Source organism: Dendrobates tinctorius, unplaced genomic scaffold, assembly GCF_039654945.1.
Source record: "Dendrobates tinctorius isolate UK_male_01 unplaced genomic scaffold, ASM3965494v1 ptg000024l, whole genome shotgun sequence".
Classification (NCBI taxonomy): Eukaryota; Metazoa; Chordata; class Amphibia; order Anura; family Dendrobatidae; genus Dendrobates; species Dendrobates tinctorius.
In genome coordinates this window covers 24,295,600-24,319,072 of record NW_027361692.1, presented here as the reverse complement: position 1 = coordinate 24,319,072, position 23,473 = coordinate 24,295,600, and the positions used below count along the sequence as shown (strand labels likewise).

General features: G+C 41.4%; 1 protein-coding gene across 3 annotated transcripts in view; it reads left to right on the top strand.

Moving 5' to 3' along the window:
• Positions 1–23,473, top strand: part of PRIM2 (DNA primase subunit 2) — a 296,434-nt gene that overhangs the window by 178,164 nt on the left and 94,797 nt on the right. For all 3 annotated transcript variants that reach the window (XM_073569406.1, XM_073569408.1, XM_073569407.1), the window contains exons 8-10: positions 1,291–1,358; positions 4,872–4,944; positions 5,222–5,407. In XM_073569406.1, coding sequence (XP_073425507.1) covers positions 1,291–1,358; positions 4,872–4,944; positions 5,222–5,407 — 327 coding nt within the window. The remainder of the gene's footprint in view (positions 1–1,290; positions 1,359–4,871; positions 4,945–5,221; positions 5,408–23,473) is intronic.

Below are 23,473 nucleotides of genomic sequence, written 5' to 3'. Positions count from 1 at the left end.
GATCAGGGCTCTTTGGGTCATATCATCACTTCCAGGACTCCTTGTTCTTTTAGGCAAAAGATTATCCTTAATGACATTTGCTCTAGGGGTTTGTTTTCCTGCTGTGGCGGAATAAATTTGAGGACAATCAGACTCCTCCCTGATGGATATTGTGTTCTTGAGCTGCATTTCTCATCATAGAGTACATCGTTAATATTGACCAAATCCCTAACTCAATTTGCATCTCTGTTGCCTGCAGACACTCATTATTGTGCCTCTCTCCAGCCCTTCAGCTGCAGTTCTTCCATGAACACCACTTTGGCTGTAGCTGGCCCCACTGTTGGCTAACACAGTTTACTGATGGCTCTGTTGGACATTTTCATTTTCAGTCAGAAGAAAGGAAGCGTGTGTCTTTTATCTGCTGCCCTGATTTTTCTTGGCTGACTGCTGCATGTATGGTCTTCCATGTTGCCCATTTTTTGGTGCTTCTTAAAATAAACTTGATCAACACATATTAAAGCCTCAGACTGCTTGGAAATGTTTGATTGCCAAAGACCTTGCTGATGTAGCATTACTACCAGGTCTTGTTGTGCACAGTGTTGCCATAGTATATGACCTGTGATCTGAGACTGTCTTCCACAACCTCACCTTTTATAGTAGTTTGGCTATTCCTTACCCAGTTTTATGCAGCTGTTTCAGTTAACGACTGTTTCAACCTACATATGAAAGTGATGATCATTATCACCCATTGGGCATGATTGGTTACTCCTACTTAACTATAATCCTACAAATTCCCTGGTTTTTAAAATCGCAGTGTCATTGTAAAAATAAGCAACTTTGCAATTTACTTGCTAAAAAAAGAATCTTCTCTCTTCTTAAGACCAGATTGCTTTTTGAGTTTGTTTTACATCTTGTACAAAGGTTACCTGACAATGCTGCAGTCTGTCGTCATTGGCCAGGAACACCCGCTTTATACTCTTTGCTATAGAGCTTGTAAGCGCAGCACTTAGTGATCTAGCCAGACGCTGCCCTCTGATGCTGGTGAGGCATATCTGCCTTGGCTCGCAGTATTGGAGGCAGCACGGTGTTGCCACTGGTCCAAAGTAATGTCAGGGCTCTTGTAAGTTTGTGGGGAAAATGAGCCTTCCTAATGGGGCTTCTATTTTAATCTTTTTTTGGGGGGAGGGACTCTTGTTGAGTTACGGAATCAACTGTTGAAACATATGATTAATACATACTGTGAAGCACATTCAGCTGTACTTAGTACTCGTTCTTATTTCTGAGCTTAATTCTGATTTATTTCTCTTTTAGTTATCAGCTCGGTCACTGCCAATAGTGCAGTCAGATGAACGACTGCAGCCTTTACTTAGCCACCTCAGGTATGTGTACTGTGCAAAGTATAGGTTTATCCATACTGAACTCCATATGAGATTATTACTATGCCACTTTTCTTCCATTAAACATGATGGCTGTCCTTTCTGTAATGAGCACACTGTAGGGTTATTACTAGACTAGATCGAGGCCCGATGCTATCGCATCGGGAGGGCGATAGACCGAGGGGGCTGCACCCTCCTCTGACCTTGTTGTCCCTAGGCTATGTATGGTCCCTCTCACCCCTCTTCCTGGTATGCATGGTCCTCTCACCCCCCTTTCCTGGTATGCATGGTCCCGTCACCCCCTTTTCCTAGTATGCATGGTCCCCCTCACCCCCCTTTCCTGGTATGCATGGTCCCCCTCACCCCCCTTTCCTGGTATGCATGGTCCTCTCACCCCCGTTTCATGGTATGCAAGGTTCCCCTGACCCCCTAGGAAACTGCACACATAAAAAAAAAACAAAACATTTATCCTCACCCATCTTTACTGTGGTCCAGCGCTGTCCCGTTCTGCCGGAGGCTGGGGGAGGAGTGTGGAGAACGCGCATGCCCAAACCACGCTGTCCGGCGCCATTTTCCTGAAGACTCACTGCAAATGTGTCTTCAGGAAAATGGCGCCGGATAGCACTATGCGCCTGCGCGATTCCAGTGCGCATTCCTGCCCCGATCACCTGCAGAAGAAAAGCGCCGTGGCAACGCTCTTCCCGGTGAGGTAAGTATGGCGGCGGAGATTGCGATCTCCGGCGCCATATCCATGGCCATACAGTACCTGTCTGTCACGGAAGTCCTGCGCCGCTGATTGGTTGAGCCCGGCCGGCCGCGACCAATCAATCAGCGGCGGGGGCCGGCCGGGCTCGACCAATCAACGATACAGGATTTCGATTACAGACAGACATGATAAGACGAATATATATATATATATATTTATTATATACATGAGAAGATAATTTTTATCATATCTGATGACATGGTCATTCAGAGAATTTAGAGCTGCGTGACTGTTTTATGAAGATTCTCTGGCAAAAATGACCGTCAAGCCAACATTAACAGATTTACGCTGGTGAATCGCTGAACACTGATTGTCATGGATAAATCTTTAGTGATCATACACTATTCTCCGAGCAGTGTACATTCATGATCCCAAGAATCTGCTATCCCAGTATTTTTCCTGCAACAGACCAGCCAGCATTGCCATCCATTTATGCAAACATGATGTGTTCCTCTGTCTGGTTCAAGTAATTCCATACTTAAAGGGGTGCTTGTGCAATACTGGACAACCCTTGCTTAAATGCTAATGTGTCTGTGGGAAAAAGCCCAAACAAATATATATACTCTCTTCCTGGGCTGGCACTGCTTCGGCGATGTGTGAGATTTTCTCTCAGTGCAGTCACATGATACACATGACCGCTGCCGTCATCCGTGGTCCCTAATCGGCTGCACTTGTTGTTATTCAGTCAGAGCTTATCTTTGATAGAACTGGTAGATCAGGAGCAGATAAAACAGTAATAATATAAAAATTACAGCACACAGCCAAGTAAGTGACACATCACTGGAGTCTCTGTCCATACATTATGCTGCTGTGAAATGGGACAAATAAAACCTGGTGACAGATTCCCTTTAATTACTGTCAGGTTCTTCTGAACCCGGTGACCTCCCTTGTATGGAGTGGCCACAGGCAAGCAAAGGCTGTACTGATAATCAGATTTATATACTATGGGCCTGATTCATTATAGCATTTGCATCTTTTTTTATATTTTGTCTAGTTATCATCTGTGTTTTTCAGCTTATTTTCATTTGCGCCAAATTCTTTTAATTTGTGACTTTAAAAAAAGTGTCTCTTCGCCAGTTTTATTTATTTAATGTTCTTCATTATGTGCAGGGTTTGGGGTTTCAGACATAGACTGGGGGGGAAAAAAAGGAAATGATCAATAGCAAATTGATTGGCCCCCAAATGTTTTGTATATACAGTGTTTTTTTTTCCCCTTACATATGTAATAAAATAAAAAGTGCAGACCTACAGCATCTGGAATTCATAGAGACATGTGCCAACGTGAGCAATGATATTGCTGCTAGCATCTAATGTGACTCTTAATTCCAGTGCTGGTTGCTCATGTTTTCCATTGTTTTTGGTTTGTTTTTGCCCCTAATTCAATGTAGTTATTTTGTGTCTGTATTCTTTTCTGCCCGATTTGTGTGTGAATTAGTGACATCCTGTCGGAGAGCAGTGGCAAGCAATTAATGTGACACTCCCGGGCTGCTTGTTTTGCAAATATGGGCTTAATTTAATTGCATTTAATACTGGACTTACCTTGAGTTACCATTTGACTTAATGTTTTCAGAATTTAAAACTCTTTAATTAAAAAAGTAGAAAATTAGTGAAAATGTTCTGTGATTGGGCATTGATTATTTTTTTACTCTTCAACTATCCATTTTCTTTTTTTCAACACCCATCCGAGCAGATATTGGAATTGTTGAAATGAAATATTGATCAGTTTGTGTATAGTTCTTTTGTATACCACTCGTTAGAAGTGTTCCTGTCTGCTCCCGAGCAACACCCAGGACTAAATAACATTTTAGATATTTCAGATGTACAAATATAACAATGGTGGCTTTAAAAAGTTAAGAGCAAAAACTTGTTTTAACCTTTTTAATGTCACCTTTTTATTATTTATCCATATTAATTTATTTTAACAAGCATGTTCAGATATAACTTGCATTGAAATCGGACTTAACATACGCCTGAATCACATAAAGCATATGACATTGGAATATATGACGGTGGCACTGGAGTGGAAGGTTAGGAAATGGAAATTAAGATTATTTTATGTTATATTGTCTGCTGAAATTTTCATGGAATTCCAGACAACACATTTAATCCACATTACCTTTTCTATGATCCATTTTCACTTTCACTAGGCTAAAAATTGTAATAAGGAATGATATGCAAGATAAAAACGGCATTATGCCTTAAATTTGTTGGTGTTGTCCGTATCCAGCAATCAGATTCTGCTAGTGATGAGCGAACGTGCTCAGATAACGTTATCCGAGCATTCACGGTTATCAGAGTATCTTGGGTGTACTCAGGTAATGTGTTTGGGTGTCCCTGCAGCTGCATGACAGCCACAATACACATGTGGATCCCCTAACAAACACGCACATGTGTTGAGGCTTTCTAGCAGGCGCAAAACATGCAGCCACAGGGACAATCTAACATATTATCCAGGCACGCCCATGATACCCGGATGACACCTGAGCATACCCCAATAGCATGTTATCCGAGCACGTTCGCTCATCATCACTAGATTCTACCAATTAAACCCTTTCAGAGTAGAACTGAATGAATGATTGCATTGAGCAACACTGATGACGTTTGCACCTATTCCTAGACTCATTTCTGGCTTTCCTAGCACATTGAAATGACTGGTCACTTTATTTCAGGCAAATTCAATATTCCTTTTTCTGTGTACATTTTGCCAGTGAATTGGCAGATAACTGTTTTATTTTTTGTCTTTGTCTTAGTCATTCTTATGTTGGACAAGACTTTAGTTCGCAAAGAAATACTGGAAAAATTTCACTTGACCAGCTTGATGCCGTAAGTATTGGAAAACTTGAATCTCAGAACATTTTCCTTTTTCACATGGGTTAATTTTAGCATAGCTTCTGCAAACCAGTAGTAGTTATATACACACTTGGTCAAAATTATTGGTATCCCTCGTTTAATGACAGAAAAACCCACAATGGTCACAGAAATAACTTGAATCAGAAAAAAGTAATAATCAAAGATCTATGAAAAGGAACAAATGAAAGTCAGACATTCCTTTTCAACCATGCGTCCACAGAATTTTTAAAAATATTTATTTGTTTTTCAGCTGGCTTCTAAATCATTCCCTCTCTGTATGCGACAGCTGCATAAGTCTTTAAGGGAAAACCATCACCTTCGCCATGGTGGACGCATGCAATATGGTCTGTTCCTGAAAGGCATTGGTTTGACGCTAGAACAGGCGCTGCAGTTCTGGAAGCTGGAATTTACAAAGGGAAAGGTTGACTCTGAAAAGGTATCTTTCAACTTAACTGGCCTAATTAATACATTAAACGTGTGATTTTTTTGTTGGAACATTCGATTTATTACAGTAATGCATGGAATACAGTTGTTCTATGTACCTGCTGATTCAGTTTGTGGCTTGGGGGTTTGTGGGAACGTGATGTTAATGGTGGTGGGTAATATGGGAGCCATCAGAGAGTATGCATACAGCAAGATGAGATAATCAACAATTTCATTAATTCACTAGCTCCTAAGAGCTCCTCCTTTATATTTTTGCTAAATTATTTTTCTTTTTGTGTGGTTGTGTATACATATATTTTTGTTTTCACGAAAAGGCAAAAAAACCATAAGGGATTAAAACAACTAGTGTTTATAACAATCGTCAATATGCCTTTTAACGACGGCAGTTAAGGGTACTTATTCCTCAGCGCCGCTTTTCGAAGGTGCTGAGAAACAATATTATAGCACCACCCAGCGTCGGATAATCTCCGAGGTCTCAACTACTGGGGGTAGAACATGATCAGGACCGGGTTTTTACTGTCCCCTGTCACTTAATTGCCGTTAACGGCAATCACATTAAAAAAACATCTGATTTAAAATTAATTTCTCTCTCCTCCTATATGATCTAACATATCTGAGATGAGAGAAATGAGGTCCCCCCGCCCCGGTACCCAAGTCATCCCCCGGTCCCTCCTGCTCCATCCCCCTGCCTTTCGCGCCATCTTCCTGAAAAATGGCGGGTGCATGCGCAGTTTGCCCGCCGAAATCTGCTGGCCGGTACCTGACAACAATAGGGAATTTTTTCTTTTTGGTTTCTTTTGATCACTGTGATAGACCCTAGCACAGTGATCAAAAGAAAAAAGTAGTAAATCAAATTCCACTTTGTTACTCCCTTAATTAGTAAAAAAAATTAGAAAATTACATTTTTAAAAAAATTTCTTTCCATTGTTTGGGTTTAGGGTTGTGGTTAGGGTTATATTAGCATTGGTGTTAGAATTCTCTTTTTCAGAAGAGAAAAAAATAAAAAACTGCTAGTGTTGAGCTCCAAGTGGTCGCTACTCGAGTTTACATTGGGTGCTTGGGTACGCATGGAGTATCGTGGATTCCCACATGTTTTTTTTTTGGGTGTTTAACGCCGTGAAACATGTGGGGCAGCAACTCAAGTAACCCCGATATTCGGTGCATACCCGAGCACCCGATGCAAACTGGAGTAGAGAGCACTTGCCCTCAACACTAATGACAACATATTGAATATGACAACTTAATGTTGTCAAATTCTGTCATACCTGTGGGTTCAAAATGCTCACTATACCCCTGGATAAAATCCTTCAGGGGTGTGGTTTCCAAAATGGGGTCACTTGTGGGGGTATCCACTGTTAAGGAACATCAGAGGTTCTCCAAAGCGACATGGCGTCTAGTTTCGATTCCAGCTAATTTTGCGTTCAAAACCCAAATAGTGCTTCCGACCCCTGCCGTGCGCCCAAATGGTGGACTTCCCCCACAAACGGGGCATCTGCGTACTCAGGAGAAATTGAACAACAAATTTTGGGTACATTTTCTTCTGTTACCTTTTGTGAAAATAAAAAAAATTGGGTTTAGAGTAAATTTTTTGTGGAGAAAAAAAGTTAAATGTTAATTTTTTCCTCTCACATTGTTTCAGTTCTTGTGAAGAAACTGAAGGGTTAATTAACTTCTTGAATTTCGCATTGAGCACCTTGAGGTGTAGTTTTTAGAATAGTTTCACTTTTGGGTATTTTCTGTCATATAGGCCCCTCAAAGTGACTTCAAATGTTATGTGGTCCCTAAATAAAAATGATTTTGTAAATTTTGTTGGAAAAATGAGAAATCTCTGGTCAACTATTAACTCTTCTAACTTCCAACAAAAAAAATTGTTTCCAAAATTGCTGATGTAAATTAGACATATGGGAAATTTTATTTTTCAACTATTTTATGTGACACGACTCTCTGGTTTAAGGGCATAAAAATTAAAAGTTTGAACACTGAAAAATTTTCACAAATGCAAGTCACGTCGAACAAATTTTACCACTATCATATGAAGTACGATATGTCACGAAAAAGCAATCTCAGAATGACCGGGATCCGTTGAAGCATCCCAGAGTTATTGCCACATAAAGGTGACAGTGGTCAGAATCGTAAAAATTTGGCCCGGTCATTAAGGTCAAAATTAACTCTGTCACTAGAGGGTTAAAACCTTCCCTTCAAAACAGGCCAATTTTTAAAAATCTGACGTGTCATTTTATGATATCTCTGTAATGCTTCTACATATCCCAACATTCTAAGGTAGTTTTACATGTCACATTGTACTTTGTTTATGGTGACTTTAGGACAATATGATTTGTGGTTATTTTTGAATTTTTTTTTTGTATGTTAGGTGCTTAGCAGCAATTCACAAATTGTCAACGAAATATAAAAATCATATTTTTTGGAGACCACTTCACCTTTGAAGTGAATATGAGGGGCTTGTATGTCAGAAAACTCCCAAACAAGACCACATCTTAAAAAGTACACCCCTTGAAGTATTTGAAATCTCATGTGATGCACATGAGGAGTTAACGTAAAGTAGAAGGAATAAATGAAGAATTTTGTGTATGTGTGCATATGTGTGTGTGTGTATATGTGTGTAATTAATATATATATATATATACTGTGTGTGTGTGTGTGTGTGTATATATATATATATATATATATATATATATATATATATATATATATATATATATATATATATATATATCAAGGTAGCGCTTGTTGTTCATGTAGAGGACACTCGCTTGGCAGCCGATTAACCAGGTCCGGCACGGGTTTTTCAACATAAACAGTCCATGCGGTTTATTAATCAGCATAAACCATATACTGCAACAGGCTTATATCCAGCAACAAAAAGTTCATGATAGAGCTTCGTTCTCTCAGACCTGTGGTCACACAGGTTGTGCAATGTCCAGCAATCAGGCTCTGTAGCCTCACAGTTATTTCCCCCTGTCCGGGGTTGCCTTTTAGGCTAGTTTCACACTAGCGTTTTGTAGCGCAGCGACGGCCTGCGCACGGCCGCCGCTAAGCCCCGCCCCTATCGCGCCCCGCCTGTAGCGCATGAAGCTGCATGCGCCCTGCGTCCCCTATCTTTATCACAGGGGGCGCAGGCCGTGCGCAGTATGCGTTTGGCGGCGCATGCGTCCTTTTGACGGTGCGCCGACCTGCGCCAAACGCAACCTGCTGCAGTTTGGTTGCGTCGGCGCACCGTCAAAAAGGCGCATGCGCCAGTCGGCGGAGCTACCGGCGGGGGCGCTGTAGGGGGCGGGGCTTAGCGGCGGCCGTGCGCAGGCCGTCGCTGCGCTCCAAAACGCTAGTGTGAAGCTAACCTTAGTTGCTTCTCACTCTGAGTGTCCATTCCCTCCTGGGAACTGTCACACACACGCAGGCCATTATACACAGGTCTCCCCGGATCAGCGGCCTCCGCACGTGCACTTCAGGAAGGCAGCATCTCTTCTCTTCCAGCACGTCGGCCGGGACCTTTCCACATGGACCAATCAGATCCAGGCACTCTCTCTCATGTGACCTGCCCTGGTCACATTATATGGTCCGTAGCCATGCCCACCGGATCACATGGTTATGACCTCATTGCAGGTCCTATTTCACACACCCAGCCATACACACACATATATATATATATATATATATATATATATATGTATGTATATGTATATACACACACACAGGCTTACTATGGGCATTTAGACACGTGCCACTGGGTGGGTTTGTAGGTGACTGGTCCCACCCATCTTACCAGCCACCTGGAAGCTCTCCCTGATACACTGTAACAAAAACAGCAGTACCTCTGCTGATTAACACACGTTCAAGCTTCCGTCCCTAGGCCACCCACCCTGGGCCACCCACCCTGGGATACATAACGGTCATTTACACTCCTGGCGTTCATCCTACCTCCATTACCACAATGGATATGCCTGTGTGCATGACCCATACAGCGCCCCCTAGCTGTCACAACGGTCACTGCACCACTATATATATATATATTTATTTATTACATACAGTACGTACATACCCATATATACACAGTGGAGAAAAAAGTATTTAATCAGCCACCAATTGTGTAAATTCTGCCATTTAAAAAGATGAGAGAGGCCTGTAGTTGACATCATAGGTAGACCATAACTATGAGAGTCAAAATGTGAAAACAAATCCAGAAAATCACTTTGTCTCATTTGGAAAGATTTATTTTAATTAGTAATTGTAAGTATTTTGTCATTAACAAAAATTAATCTCAATATTTTGTTACAGACCTCTGTCATTGCCAACAAAAGAGATATATATATATATATGTCTTCACAAGGTTGGCACACACTGATGGTGGTATGTTGGCCCATTCCTCCATGCAGATCTCTTTTAGAACAGTGATGTTTTGGGCCTGTCGCTGAGCAACACGGACTTTCAAACACCTCCAAAGGTTTTCTTATTACTGCTTCCACAGTTAATTTCATCACACCAATCTGCTTGCCTATTGCGGATTCATTCTTCTCAGCCTGGTGCAGGGCTACAATTTTCTTTCTGGTGTCCTTCGACAGCTCTTGGGTCTTCACCATAGTGGAGTTTGGAGTGTGACTGTTTGAGGTTGTGGACAGGTGTCTTTTATACTGATAACAAGTTCAAACAGGTGCTATTACCACAGGTAATGAGTGGAGGACAGAGGAGCCTCTTAAAGAAATAGTTACAGGTCTGTGAGCCAGAAATGTTTTTAGGTGACCAAATACTTATTTTTCACCATAATTTGCAAAATAAATCTTGCCAAATCAGACAAGATGATTTTCTGGATTTGTTTTCTCAATTTGACGCTTATAGTTGTGGTCTACCTATGATATCAATTACAGGCCTCTCTCATCTTTTTAAATATATATTTACATACATACATACATACATACATACATACATACTATAATATATATATATACTTTTTAATTTTAAATAAAATGTTGCTTTAGCCTCAAGTTCTTAACTTTCACAATGGTTATTGGTGAAAATTAACATGAATTTGTTGCCCAATTTTCCTGAGTACGCCGATACCACATGAGTTTCATAGCCTTCTCGAGAGGGAAGGAGCATTATTTGACTGAGTGCAAATTTGGCTGAATTACATTGTGGAAGTCATGTTGTATTCACAGAACCCCCTGAGGTGTCAAAAACACAAAAATGCCCCACCGGGGACACCACTTTGTGAACTACTATACCACTCACTGAAATCGTATAGTGATGTAATAAGAATCTTGAACTGACAGGTGCTTCATGGAATTTTATATAATTGAACTATGTAAAAGAAAAGGGTTTTTCGTTTGTTTGCTTTTAATGCTAAAATGTTGCTTTAGCCCCAAATGTTTCATTTTTACAAAGGGTAACAGGAGAAAATAAACACCAAGCTTCCTGTGTACTCCAATATCCTATACATGGTCGGAAACTTCAGTTTGGCCATTGCTATTTGACATTTGGCTTCAATTTTGTCTGGAGTAGAGTGTGGTTGCTATGTTGCATTTAAAGGGGATCTGTCACCCTTTTTATCCCCTATTAGCTGCCGGCATAAACATCTGGGGCTTATCTACAGCATTCTGTAATGCTGTAGATAAGCCCCTGATGTAACCTGAAAGATAAGAAAAACACGTTATATTATACTCACCGAGGTGGGCGGTCCGGTCCAATGGGTGTTGCGGTCCGGTCCGGCGCCTCCCTTCTTCATGGGATGACGTCCTCTTCTCCCGTCCTGAAGTGGCTCCGGCGCAGGGCAGAGCAGAATTCTGCAGTGCGCAGGCGCCAGACCTCTCCCGACGCCTGCGCACTGCAGGACTCTGCTCTGCCCTCAACAGGGCAGAGCAGTGCGCCTGCGCCGGAGCCATTACAGGATGGGAGAAGAGGACGTCATCGCATGAAGAAGGGAGGCGCCGGACCGCAACACCCATCGGACCGGACCGCCCACCTCGGTGAGTATAATATAACGTGTTTTTCTTCTCTTTCAGGTTACATCGGAGGCTTATCTACAGCATTACAGAATGCTGTAGATAAGCCCCCGATGTCTATGGCAGCAGCTGCAAAGCCAAAAAAAAGGGTGACAGATTCCCTTTAAGGAGAACCTGACATGTAAAGAGAGCAAGAAACCATGCACTAATGATACCAATTTGGCTAGTGCTTCTCTAAATAATCTAGAGGCATTCCAAGCATTTTGAATCAACAAAATTTTGAAACAACGTCTCAGAATTTTACAATGTTTGGATGTGAAACCGAAATTTTTTTTACCCCAAATTTCTGATGTTGGAGGCTAATAAGAGAAAATAAAACCCACAATTTGTTGTGTAATTTCACCAATACCCCATATGTGGTCATAAGTTACTCTTTTGGCACATGGATGGGCTCAGAAGGGAAGTAGTACCATATTAAAGTGCAGGGTTTTCAAAATAGTTTGCCGACACAATGTCACATTAGCAGAGCCAATATGATGTCAGAACAACAGAATACTCCCAAAGTGACTACATTTTACAAACTACACCCCTCAATGAATTCATCTAGGGGTGTGTTCAGCTTTTTGTAACCACACAAAACTTTATAATATTTGGGTGTGATAACAAAAAAATTTAATTTATTTTCTAATAAAATATTATTTTCATATAAGATCTAATAAGAGACTATGGACCTCGTAATTTGTTGCGCTATTTTTTTCTGGACCCACACGTGGTCAAAAACTGCTGATTGGGCACATGACAGGGCTTGAAAAGGAAGGAGCGATTATTTTTATCTCGCATTTGCAAAGCCCTGACATACCAAAACAGATTTCTTCCCTACAAATGACCCCATTTTGGAAATTAGACCACACCCCCTCAAGAAATTCATCTAGGGATGTGTTGAACGTGTCTAACCTGCAGGTGATTTACAGAATGTTATAACTTTTACATGTGAAAACGAAAAATTACAATTTTTCCCACTAAAATGATTAAGCCCCAAATTGATGATTTTCACGAGGCGTAATAGGAAAAATTGGACCCCATAATTTATTTAATTTCTCCGAAATGTATTGATACCCCATATGTGGTTAAAAAATATAAATATAGGGGGGCGTGGCCAGCAGCCAGGGGAGCAAGACGTTTCTCCTCAGATCTCTGCTTGTTGGGAGAGGAAATCTATCATTTATCCCAATCTTAGTGGCCCATCTCAACCACAGGAGGCCTCCTGAAAGAGGACAAAGTCCAGAGGGATTAAATCCAGAGAGGTACCTTGATTCCCTCAGGCACAACGCCGAGGGAGATAGCTGAGGCCTTACGGAGGTGCTTCCCGCCCGCCATCTTGCCTCCTGGAGGACAGTCTCCCCCACACTACAGGACTGCCGTGGGCCCGAGAGAGAATACAGAGACTGACTACCACCCCCTACACAGACGGCGCTCCGGTGAGTACTTACCCAGACGCGCCGCATATACCTGGGGAGCTGAAGAGATTTGAGGCCGAAGAGGGGCCTGAGGACTAGTCAGAAGCTCCCGCCATTACCTAGTTCCCCGCTCCTTCACTTACGGTGTTGTGGCGAGCCCTGTGACCAGCGGAGCTGCAGCGGCTGTCCTCGCAGACAGACCTGGGGGAAGCTTCCTTTGCTTCGCGGACAGGGTGGAGAAAGAAGCCCCGTGGTCGGGCCTGGGACCTGCGGGAGACGCTTGCCGCCCGCCGACCTGCACCATCAGATGCTTTCACCCCGCTGCCAGCCTGACGTCCTAAAGATAGGAGCGCTCCTCTGACCCTCCACATACCACTATCACACAGCTCCAGGCTCCCCTAAGCGTGTAGTGAGTAGGTGGGCTCTGAGGCACACCTGGAGCCTGCTTTGCTAGAGAAGAAGGCTAACAGGCAGGATTGAGATAATAAAGGCACTGCAGCACTAAATATAGTACGCTGGGCCCTTGTGGGTTGAATTGGACTGACCTAGCAAAGTCCAACAGGACCCCCTGTCTAGTGGGCATAGAAATAAAGCCACCATTCTCTCCTCTTAAATATTGGGCTTGCTTCTGAATGTGGAGCTCCACCTGCTGGCCACTCTTGAGTTTTTCACAGGAATCTTTTATCTCCAAACACATCAATCATCTAGCTGCATCCACCTAAATCCTGCATGATGCTTACTCCATAAAAATGATTGTTTAACCACACTGGAATGCCCAAACAGTGACAAGAGATTGCCCGTATACATCCGCAATGGTTCGCTCAAAAAAGGAACGGGCGAAAAGTTTAACAAGAAATATTGGGGAAAATCTGAAACCAACCCCTCGGGGAGAACTAGAGAAATTTCTAACAAAAAAACAGGGTCATTGTGGCCTTCAGACAAACTACAGGACTCCAATCTATATTCCCCTCAACTGCCAGAAACTTCAGACATAAGCTTGCCACGGGTGACCAGGTACCCATCTCACAAAATTTCTTGAAGCTCTTTGCTTCCAGTATGAAACCCTTGACCAGGGAGATCGCAGGCCTAAGATCTGACATGAATCAATAGGCCACAGGGTTGAGGCTCTAGAAAGCTGCCAGACTAAACTGATTGAAGCATCTAACTCACTAGGCGATCATCTGCTTGCTCATCAAAAACAGCTCAGCTCCGTCTTCCTGGCAATAGAGGAACAGGAGTAGAAGGAAAAATATAAGATTGAGAGGGATCCCAGAGTCTCTTGCTCCGGAATCCCTCAACAAAGTCTCCAAAAGAGATCTCGGCTATTCTGGTACAGGACTGGGCAGATACCATCATTATCGAAAGGGTCCATAGAGCCCTGAGACCGAAACCCAAGTCCTCTGAGCCTCCAAGGCATGTAATTTGTAGACTCCTTAATTACCTCAATACTGCAGCAATTCTAACAGGAGCCAGAGATGCAGAGGGAAGATACCTATTTGTAAAGGGACTCCTAGCCAACACATTAATTACTTTTGGGAATCTTTATGCTCCAAACACTGGACAGGCGAGATGGTTGTCTAGGACTTTGGACACACTCGCACTGTTCAAGGAGGGCCTCTTAGTCTTGGGGGTTGATTTTAATCTAACCTTACACCCAAACTTAGGGTACCGTCACATTTAGCGATGCACCAGCGATCCCGACAACAATACGACCCAGTCAGGATCACTGATGCATCGCTAAATGGTCGCTTAGTGAGCTGCCAAACAGGCAGATCACGCCAGCGACATAGCAGCAGTCGTTACTTACCTGTCACATGCAGCGATGTCTTCTTCTGCCCGCCTCCACACGTCACTCGTTGGCGCCAGCAGGAAGCAGCCGACGAGAATCGGCCCAGGACGTTCTCGCGTGATCAGCGATAACCAGCGGGTGAGCGGGTCGGAGGTAAGTATCACACACAGCGATATCGCTGCTGCGTCACTAAATCGGTGACGCTTAAGTGATATCGCTAGCGATATCGCTTAGTGTGACGGGCCCTTTTGGAAATTCAAAAAAGCTTGGCTTCCTTTTAAGACTATGATCCTACCGAAACGGGCTGGGGGGTTGGGACTTCCAGATTTGGTGTCTTATTTTCAAGCCATACACCTGACCAGATGGATAAAACTAACTCAGTAGAACAAATAGTTGCAGCCAACAGCACACAGATGAATAAATAGAATGCACGCTCCAAAGATCCCAGGGCCCAACAGGATCAACGGCTCACAGAAAACATAAGAAGGAGCAGCATCCATTCCAGGTGAAGAAGAATCTTTTGCTTTTATTCTGCCATCAATAGATACAACGTTTCGACCATAAAATGGTCTTTATCAAGTACAACAAATAGCAATTAGAGCGGCCTTATATGGTGTGGACAAACCAATCACCATTCAGGAAACGCCCATTAGTCAAAAATATATAGAGAGATCACATTATATAAGACATCAAACATATAAAACAATTGGTGCGTTATACATAGTACAATGTGTAGATACAAAAAAATCTCACAGACACAAGTGCATAAACATTTGTAAACGATATCCACAAAGCGATCACCCAATCCCCATACAGCATAGTGATCACTATGGCAATAAACCGCCAATCAATATCCTACATACATAGCCACTTTCCTCAAGCAATAGAAGCGCTTCATAGCGTTGGCACCAAGCAAGGAGCCTATGACTGCAGTCCACACATATGATAGAATGCAAAATTGCTGCCGTAATTACCTGTGTATATGGCTCATAGATGGCGTGCATTGGCGCCGCACAGAGGACAGAGACACGGGCGAAATCTCGCGATGCAACCATGTCAAAGGCACCGCACATGCGCGGTGTCATAGACAGGACGCAATCTACAAGAGTCAACCCCGCTCCTCCCACCATCGACCGCGCGTGCGCAAAAGCCCCCATCTGGACAAACTGAGCCCGACATCAGACCCGAATACGCCAGCACGGCCGCAAGCATCAGTCAGACCATGGTGGTCGTCACATGACAGGTCACATGACCAGCCATATAAACAAACCTACCACCGCCAACAGGACGCCCCCAAAAGCCCAGCTAGAACACGGAGTCAAAAGTTCACTTTTACCAAATCCATGGCATTATCTAGGCTGCAATAACTAGTAATATAGTAGAAATATATAAAAACACATCAATCAAAAATGCATTACAATCTTTATTACATAGCATTAACACAATGGTAGCATATAAGGAAGGAAAGAGGGCACGGGGATCGAACACCAAAAAACACATCACAAAAGAACATCTGGCAGACCAAGATTCCCAAACACACATCGACATGCAACTGTTGGGTACAGATACGAATAAAAATTGATATGGACAAATTACCCCACCTCAAAAATTAATTTTAATAAAATTCTCTTAACGTCCATCTTAAACAGACACCTGCTGATTCAAAACCTTCCTCCAGATTGCCATTTTCTTGATGGAATGCCAATAGGGATAATTCCATATATCTACAACCAAGACTTTACGAGAGAGAGAGAGAGAGTTTTTCTTTTCCCCCAGAAATGATTTCAGGGTTAAATTTCCTCCTGACTTCATTCCTCCGGGCATGCGCTGTATAAAAATGCGGATTCTTCACTTAAAAAAAGTTACATGGTCCGTCCAGGCATCTCGGCGGACGCAAAAAAATTTACGGATCCAACAGATGGCCATCCGTCAAGATCAGCCGCTAATGCAAGTCAATGGGGAAAAAAACGGATCCGCCAAAAAAAAATGGCGGATCCGTTTTTTTGCAAAAACGGCAGATTTTGACTGATGACCAAAAGTGTGAAACAGGCCTTAAGATTTGGGAGCCCTGGATCAAATGTACTGGAAGGGACTAGATTCCAGGATCTGATTTTTTTTTTCTGCTGTGTCTTGGGGAACCATGGTGATCGAGCTTCCTCGAGGAACGGCCCATAGTGTCCCAGAGCGGGACGGGCGCCCTCGCTGGATTTCAAAATAGAGAAGCTTTTCAGCCTTGATTCTTTATTCTCTAGGTCGAAAACTAATTTCATGCATATTATTCATATTTTGAAATGTCGCCAGTGTACCAAGTTGTTGCACCTGACTGTTATTTTGTTACTTTAAAATTTTTGTTTTCATATCTTAATTTGATGCTACAAATTTCATGTCTTATCTAACCCACAGACATCTAAGGACTATAATCTTTTGTGATTCATGGAACTTTGAGTTATAATTTGTCATGTTCCTTTAAAATTCATAAATAATTACAAAAAAATATAAATATATATATTTGAGCACAAAAGCAAATCTGAGAGAATCGAGAACGCAATTTCATTTTTGAAATGCAAATTTGGACACCATGTTGCATTCACAAAACCTATGAGATGCTCAGAAAGCAGAAACCACGTGACCATACTTGGGGAAACTAAACCCCACAAAAAATTGTTCTAGGGTCAGGGTGAGCATCTTTAATGCACAAACTACATCAAAGAATTTTATAAGATTTGGGCAGTGAAAAGAAAAATGTATTTTTTTTTTTCCTCTCTAAAATGTTACTTTAGCCTTTGTTTTCATTCACACAAGAGGTAATAGGAGAAAATGAACAGGAAGATTTGTTATGCAATTTTTACTGCACATGGCAATACCCCATATGTGGTTGTATACTACTGTTTGAACTCGCAGCAGGAACTAGATGGGAAGGAGCACTACTTGGCATTTAGAACACAGATTTACATTGAATAGCTTGTGGGCATCAATATCTTGAGCCCCTGAGGTGCCACATTATCAGAAACACCCACAAGAGACTCCATTTTGCAAAATTCACTGCTTAAGGATTTCAAATATAGGTATAGTGAGTATTTTTAATCCACAGGCACCTGATAAAGTTTTATAACTGTTGGCTGTAGAAATCCTGTATTGCAAATTTTTCCTTTGCACAAAGATTAATAGGTGAAACCGGACAATTTGTTACACAATTTCTCCCAATTACGGTGATGCCTCATATGTCATCAGAAATTACTGTTTGGCCACATGGTAAGAATGAAAAACTAGGAGCGCTATTTGGCTTTGGGAGCACATATCTTAATAATTAGTTTGCCGGCAACATTTGCAGGCCCCATGAGGTGACTACCACAGAAAACCCCTAAAAGTGACCCCATTTTAGAAATTGCTCCTGTCTATGAAATTCTCTATGGCTGCAGTGATTATTTTGGCCCCACACCTTTTCACTCTTCAACATCGATTGCATTTTTTTTTTCTGCAGAATTTCACATAGTGGCTTGCACCCCCCTGTGTTTAAATATTTTTGTAAAAACTGGCATGTGCATATGTTTTCACCCCTTCTGCCATGAAGCCCTTAAAAATTTTTTGGTGCAAGCAGTTACCGTACTTTCATATGTCACATGCTTAGTGAAAGGAAGTCCACCTGTTTGCAATCTATGTGTCACATGGTATGTCAGTATATACACACGTTTTCCGAAAGGCCACAGAGGCTGCAACACCATTAACCAAGATGCACCACTAACCAAACAACACCATGAAGACCGAGGAGATCTCCAGATAAGTCAGGAACAAAGTTGTTGAGAAGCACAAGTTAGGGTTGGGTTATAAAAAAAATAAAATAAAAAAAAATCCCAATCTCTTATGATCCGTTGGAACACCATCAAATCCATTATCATTAACTGGAAGGAACATGGTACCACAATAAACCTTCCAAGAGAATGCCGCCCACCAAAACTCTCAGCTCTGGCAAAGAAGGAATTAATGAGAGAGGCAGCACGGAGACCAAAGGTAGCCCTGAAGGAGCTGCAGAGTTCCCAAGCATAGACTGGAGTATCTGTCTATACAACCACAATAAGCTTTACACTCCATAGTGGTGGCTTTCATGGAAGAGTGGGCAGAAATAAGCTTTTACTTACACACGAAAATTGTAAGGCTCGTTTTGAGTTTGTCAAAGACATGTGGGAGACGCCCCAAATGTATGGAGGATGGTTCTGTGGTCAGATGAGACCAAAATTGAACTTTTTGGGTCCTAAGGTAAACACTCTGGTGCCAAACCAACACAGTTCATCACCCCAAGAGCACCATCCCCATAGTGAAATGTTTTTTTGGCAGCAGGGACAGTGAAAATGATACGAGTCGAGAGGAAGATGGATGATGTGAAATACAGGGATACTTTTGAGCAAAACCTGTTTCAGTCTGTCAGCATTTGTTCTACCAGTAATGAGGAACCCCTTATATTTCCACTGACAAATGATGGACCTGAGTGGGGATTTATTTTTTGATACTTTTGTACTCTAAAAATTAATTGACAAATTAATTTTATTGCATCCGTATATTCTGAGAGCTGCAAATTTTTATTTTTCTTGCCAAAGAGATCAATGAGTAATGATAGTGATTTTTTTTTTTTTTATATATGACTTTTCATTGTTTTTTATAGTTCAGGTCCTTCTGGGCTCAATGATGCCAATTATGTGTAAATTTATGATTTTTGTTTTAACACAAAAGCTGTATTTTTAGTAGCGAAACATCTTTTTGTGTCCCCCCCCCCCCCCCTTAATTCCACTGTTGGACATGAATATTTTTCACTTTTACCGCTGGTCTCATGCACTGTAGTATTCATGTACTGCAGTGTATGAGAGCTGTCAGTCTTTCAGTAGCACAGGCACCATACCTTAAAATCATCAGATGACCTCGATTTGCAAAGAATCTCGGCACGTGTGAGTTTAATCACCACGTGTGGATAGGATTAAAAAGTGAACCCGCTCCCTCTTTTAAATGGAAACTGTCATGGGATTTTCTTTAGTAGGGTACCAATAGTATTCTGAACTAGTGCATGGGCTGCCCTTTTAGAATCTGTAACATTATTCCTGTAGCTCCTCCGGTTTTCTTGCTGTAAGCATCGAAAAATTCACAGTCAAGCGTATGTAAATCCAAAATGATTATGTGCTGCTCCCCGTGCTCATATTCCCGCCGACATCTGTGTTAGTAAATGAAAGTATAGGAATACACCGCATTTGCAGACCTAGGGAGGTATTGTGCATGCGCAAGATTTTTACTATTAATGACCATAATACCACCCACCGCTTTTCCGTTGGATTCAGCCTGGAACCTGCTTGAGAAAGCACTAAAAAACCCCACCGAAAATAATTATCATATGCACAACAATGTCAATACATACGTGACATGTTCTGTCTCTCTTCACTTTTAACTGCTTCAGGCATTGAAAGCTGTGAAGCAGCTAAAAAAAAAAAAAAAAAAGACTGGTACACTTTTCAGGTGGTTTCCACTTAGACGTATCTGCCTTGTCATATTTGTAATTTAAAGAAAAAAGTGAAACGTCCACAAATCTTGTCCAAAAAGATATTCCAGTGAAAAACACTGCAGGCTTTATAAACGCTACGACTAACCAACTGTCTAAATGATGGGTTTGCATATACCCTTACACAGCCAGCATATGCTTTTAACAGCAGCGCATGCAGCTGCGTTCTGCCCACTGTTAACTCCTTAAACCCTTTACGACATTTGACGTACATGTACGTCAAAAAGTGTCCCCTCCCTTTGATGTGAGATCACATCAGTGGCTCATATCTTAACCCACACATAAAGACTGATTTAATTAGCCACCATGCCCTTTCAAGAGCCACTGCTGTTAACCTGTTAAATGTTGCTGTCTATCTCTGACAGCAGCACTTATGCGCTGGCAATGAGCGTGCCATTCCTTACACCCATTAGCGCTCCAGAGATGTGATCACAGGATGCATGGTTGCACTGACAGCCGGGAGTCAACTGATGACCCCTGTACCTATCATTATTATCCTTCTGTGAAAGTCAGCCCGTGATTTTCACTATACATAACAGTTCATCAAGACCCTAAGGGGACCATTAAATAAAGTAAAAAGTAAAAAAAAAACCCACAAGTTCTAAACACCCCTTTTCCCCCATTAAAATAAAACAATAAAAAATACACATTTAGTATCGCTGTGTTCCTAAGAGTTAGATCTATCAAAATAGTAAATTAATCCAGTCGGTAATAAAAAAAAAAAATCAAAATCCCAGAATTAAATTTTTTTGGATTCTGCAATATTGAAATAAAATTCAATAGGAGGCGATCAAAATAAAATCTAACTAAAACACATTTCTTATTTTTAGTACATTTTTTTTTCTTTTAATTATTGGACATCCCCTTTAATGCAAGAGACCGCTCTGGGTTACAGGTCCCCGTATCGCTGTCAGCTATATGACTCTTCTGCTTTTGACTGTAATTGCCAGTATAGTTTTTATAGAAGTGAAATATGCACATTCCAGATAGTGTGTGACATCGCTATATTGAATTGAGCAGTGTTCACTAATTTAATGATTGTATGCAACAGTCCAAGAAGGCTGTAATATAAAATCAATTTCACGAAACTGATGGAGAATTATGGATTTCTGGCAGAGACTGCTAATAATGTTAAGTTTCTTTTTAAGATAGAAGCGAAGGATTGAAGCAATGGAAGAATTCCGTATTTAGTGCCTTTTTGGCATCATTACACAGGATTGTTAGGCTAGGAATCGGGAGTTTCTGTATTAACGAGTCTCGCTCACCCATTTCTAATTATCTTAGACATAGTTATCTATATGCAAGGTGGACAACATTATTTCACCGACAGTAGAGGGTTTTCACCTGAAAGGTAAAATTACAACATGACCATATCATACTAAATCAGAGTAGCAACCAAAGTGACTCCGTTATTTAATTTGCTTATATATTGGTATTTTTCTGCTTCATTGATGTGGCCATTTTTTCAAAACTAACTGGAGAAACTGCAGCCATATTGCTTGTTACCTTTGAGTTCAGTCTTTCAGGAATACATCCGAAAAATGAAAATTTTATGTCTGTTTCTGAAACAAAACAATTCCCACAACTAATGTAATGTAATAATCCTGTAGAATTGCCCAACTTTTGGGTGGCTGTTCCCTGTAAAATATATATGGACATGGTATCAATGTAATGGGAAAAAAAAGGGGTGCGTATGTATATCTCTGTGTGTGTTTATGTGCTTGGTGTTACGCGGATATTACTCGAGCATCTGGGTGCTCGGATATGCTTGGCACTCGGCGAGTATTAGCCGGTGCGCGGATTTGAAGCTTGAAACCCTTCACGTTTGGTGCCTGCTAATAAACATGCAAGGATTGCCTGCCGGTGACTGTAATTCTTTAGCCATCTTGGCAGTGGCATTACTGTGATTGGCTGGCCGCATTACCTCATCAGAGGTTATAAAAGGACAGGTGCCGCCACGCTCGGCACACTGACACCATTGCACAGGTCAGGGACAGTTCATACTGGAAAGAGTGCTTGTCCAGGGCCATGTGTGCACAGTCGAACAAATCGGAGTTCTCTAACGTTGATGCTGATTGTGAACCATCTTAGCAGCCCTTGTAGGCTAAATCTGTTTGTATCAGATACATTCTGCATTTAGCCTAGGGAGAGTGGCAGAATACAGCCTATAGGGAGGGCTTTGGACTTTGCAGTCCCTTGCTGAATATATATTTGCTGCAATTGACCACATTTGTTGTTGAGTGGGGGAGGGGGTGAGTTTAAAAAAATGTACTATATTGTCATCCATAGAGTATTGGATGCTTTGTGTTAAATTTCTGTGGTATATAGCTTACTCACTATGACACTATTTATTGGGCTCCTTTTTTTTATTTAAATACTCGTGTTTATCTGTGCTAAATGTTATTGCAAAACTACATTTTCTATAGTAATTTAAAAAAAACCTCTAATTTTTGAGCAATTCAAATAATTGATCATTTTCTTCTCCACAGAAGTGTACTGTACATTAGAATTATTTTAAATGGAAATCCATTAGTCTGTTTTTGTCTGGTAGAGCAAAGCCTTTATTTTCATTTGTGCGATATTGATCATCGGAGCATATTATTTATTTTTAATCTTAATGTTTCTTTGTAGCTTTTTTTTTTTTTCATGTCACTCAGCAAAAGTAGAAGCAACAGTATGTAGTAAGGTTGCATAACTTTCAATGTGAAAAGCTGGTAAAGTTTTCAAAGTGTAGTATTGTTTTGTTAGTGTTTACTTTACATTAATATATTCACAATCTGGTGTACACAAATAAATTTATCATACTTTCCCAATAATTCGCCAGTAGTCAGACCTATAAATAGGACTTAAAGGATATAATCTCAGATTTTTTTTTTCAAATAATTTTTGAGTTTTGTTGCATTGCCAGACAGTCATAGAAAAGTAAATAAAACTCGTTTGTGAGGGTAGAGATCCTTCAGCAGGAAATCTTTAGAAAAAAATATTTTCCCATGATCTACTTTTCTCTTTTGTTTATATGACTGGTTTTCACCGTCCTGCTCTCTCCGTTCTACCTCTGTACTGGCAACACTTATCTGCTTTGTGGTAGTTGGAGCTTGATTTTACGTTACTATGAACTGAATCTCATTCTTCCCTCCACACAGAAATGGGCAGTTACTGGAAATGTGATTTGTGCTGAAGGGTTAGGGGATGTGCAGTTCCGCAGCGGATTTGGCCCTGCGGATCCGCAGCAGATTTCCAAGGGATGTACAGTACCATGTTATCCTATGGAAAACAAAAAACACTGTGCACATGCTGCGGAAAATTCCGGGTGGAAACG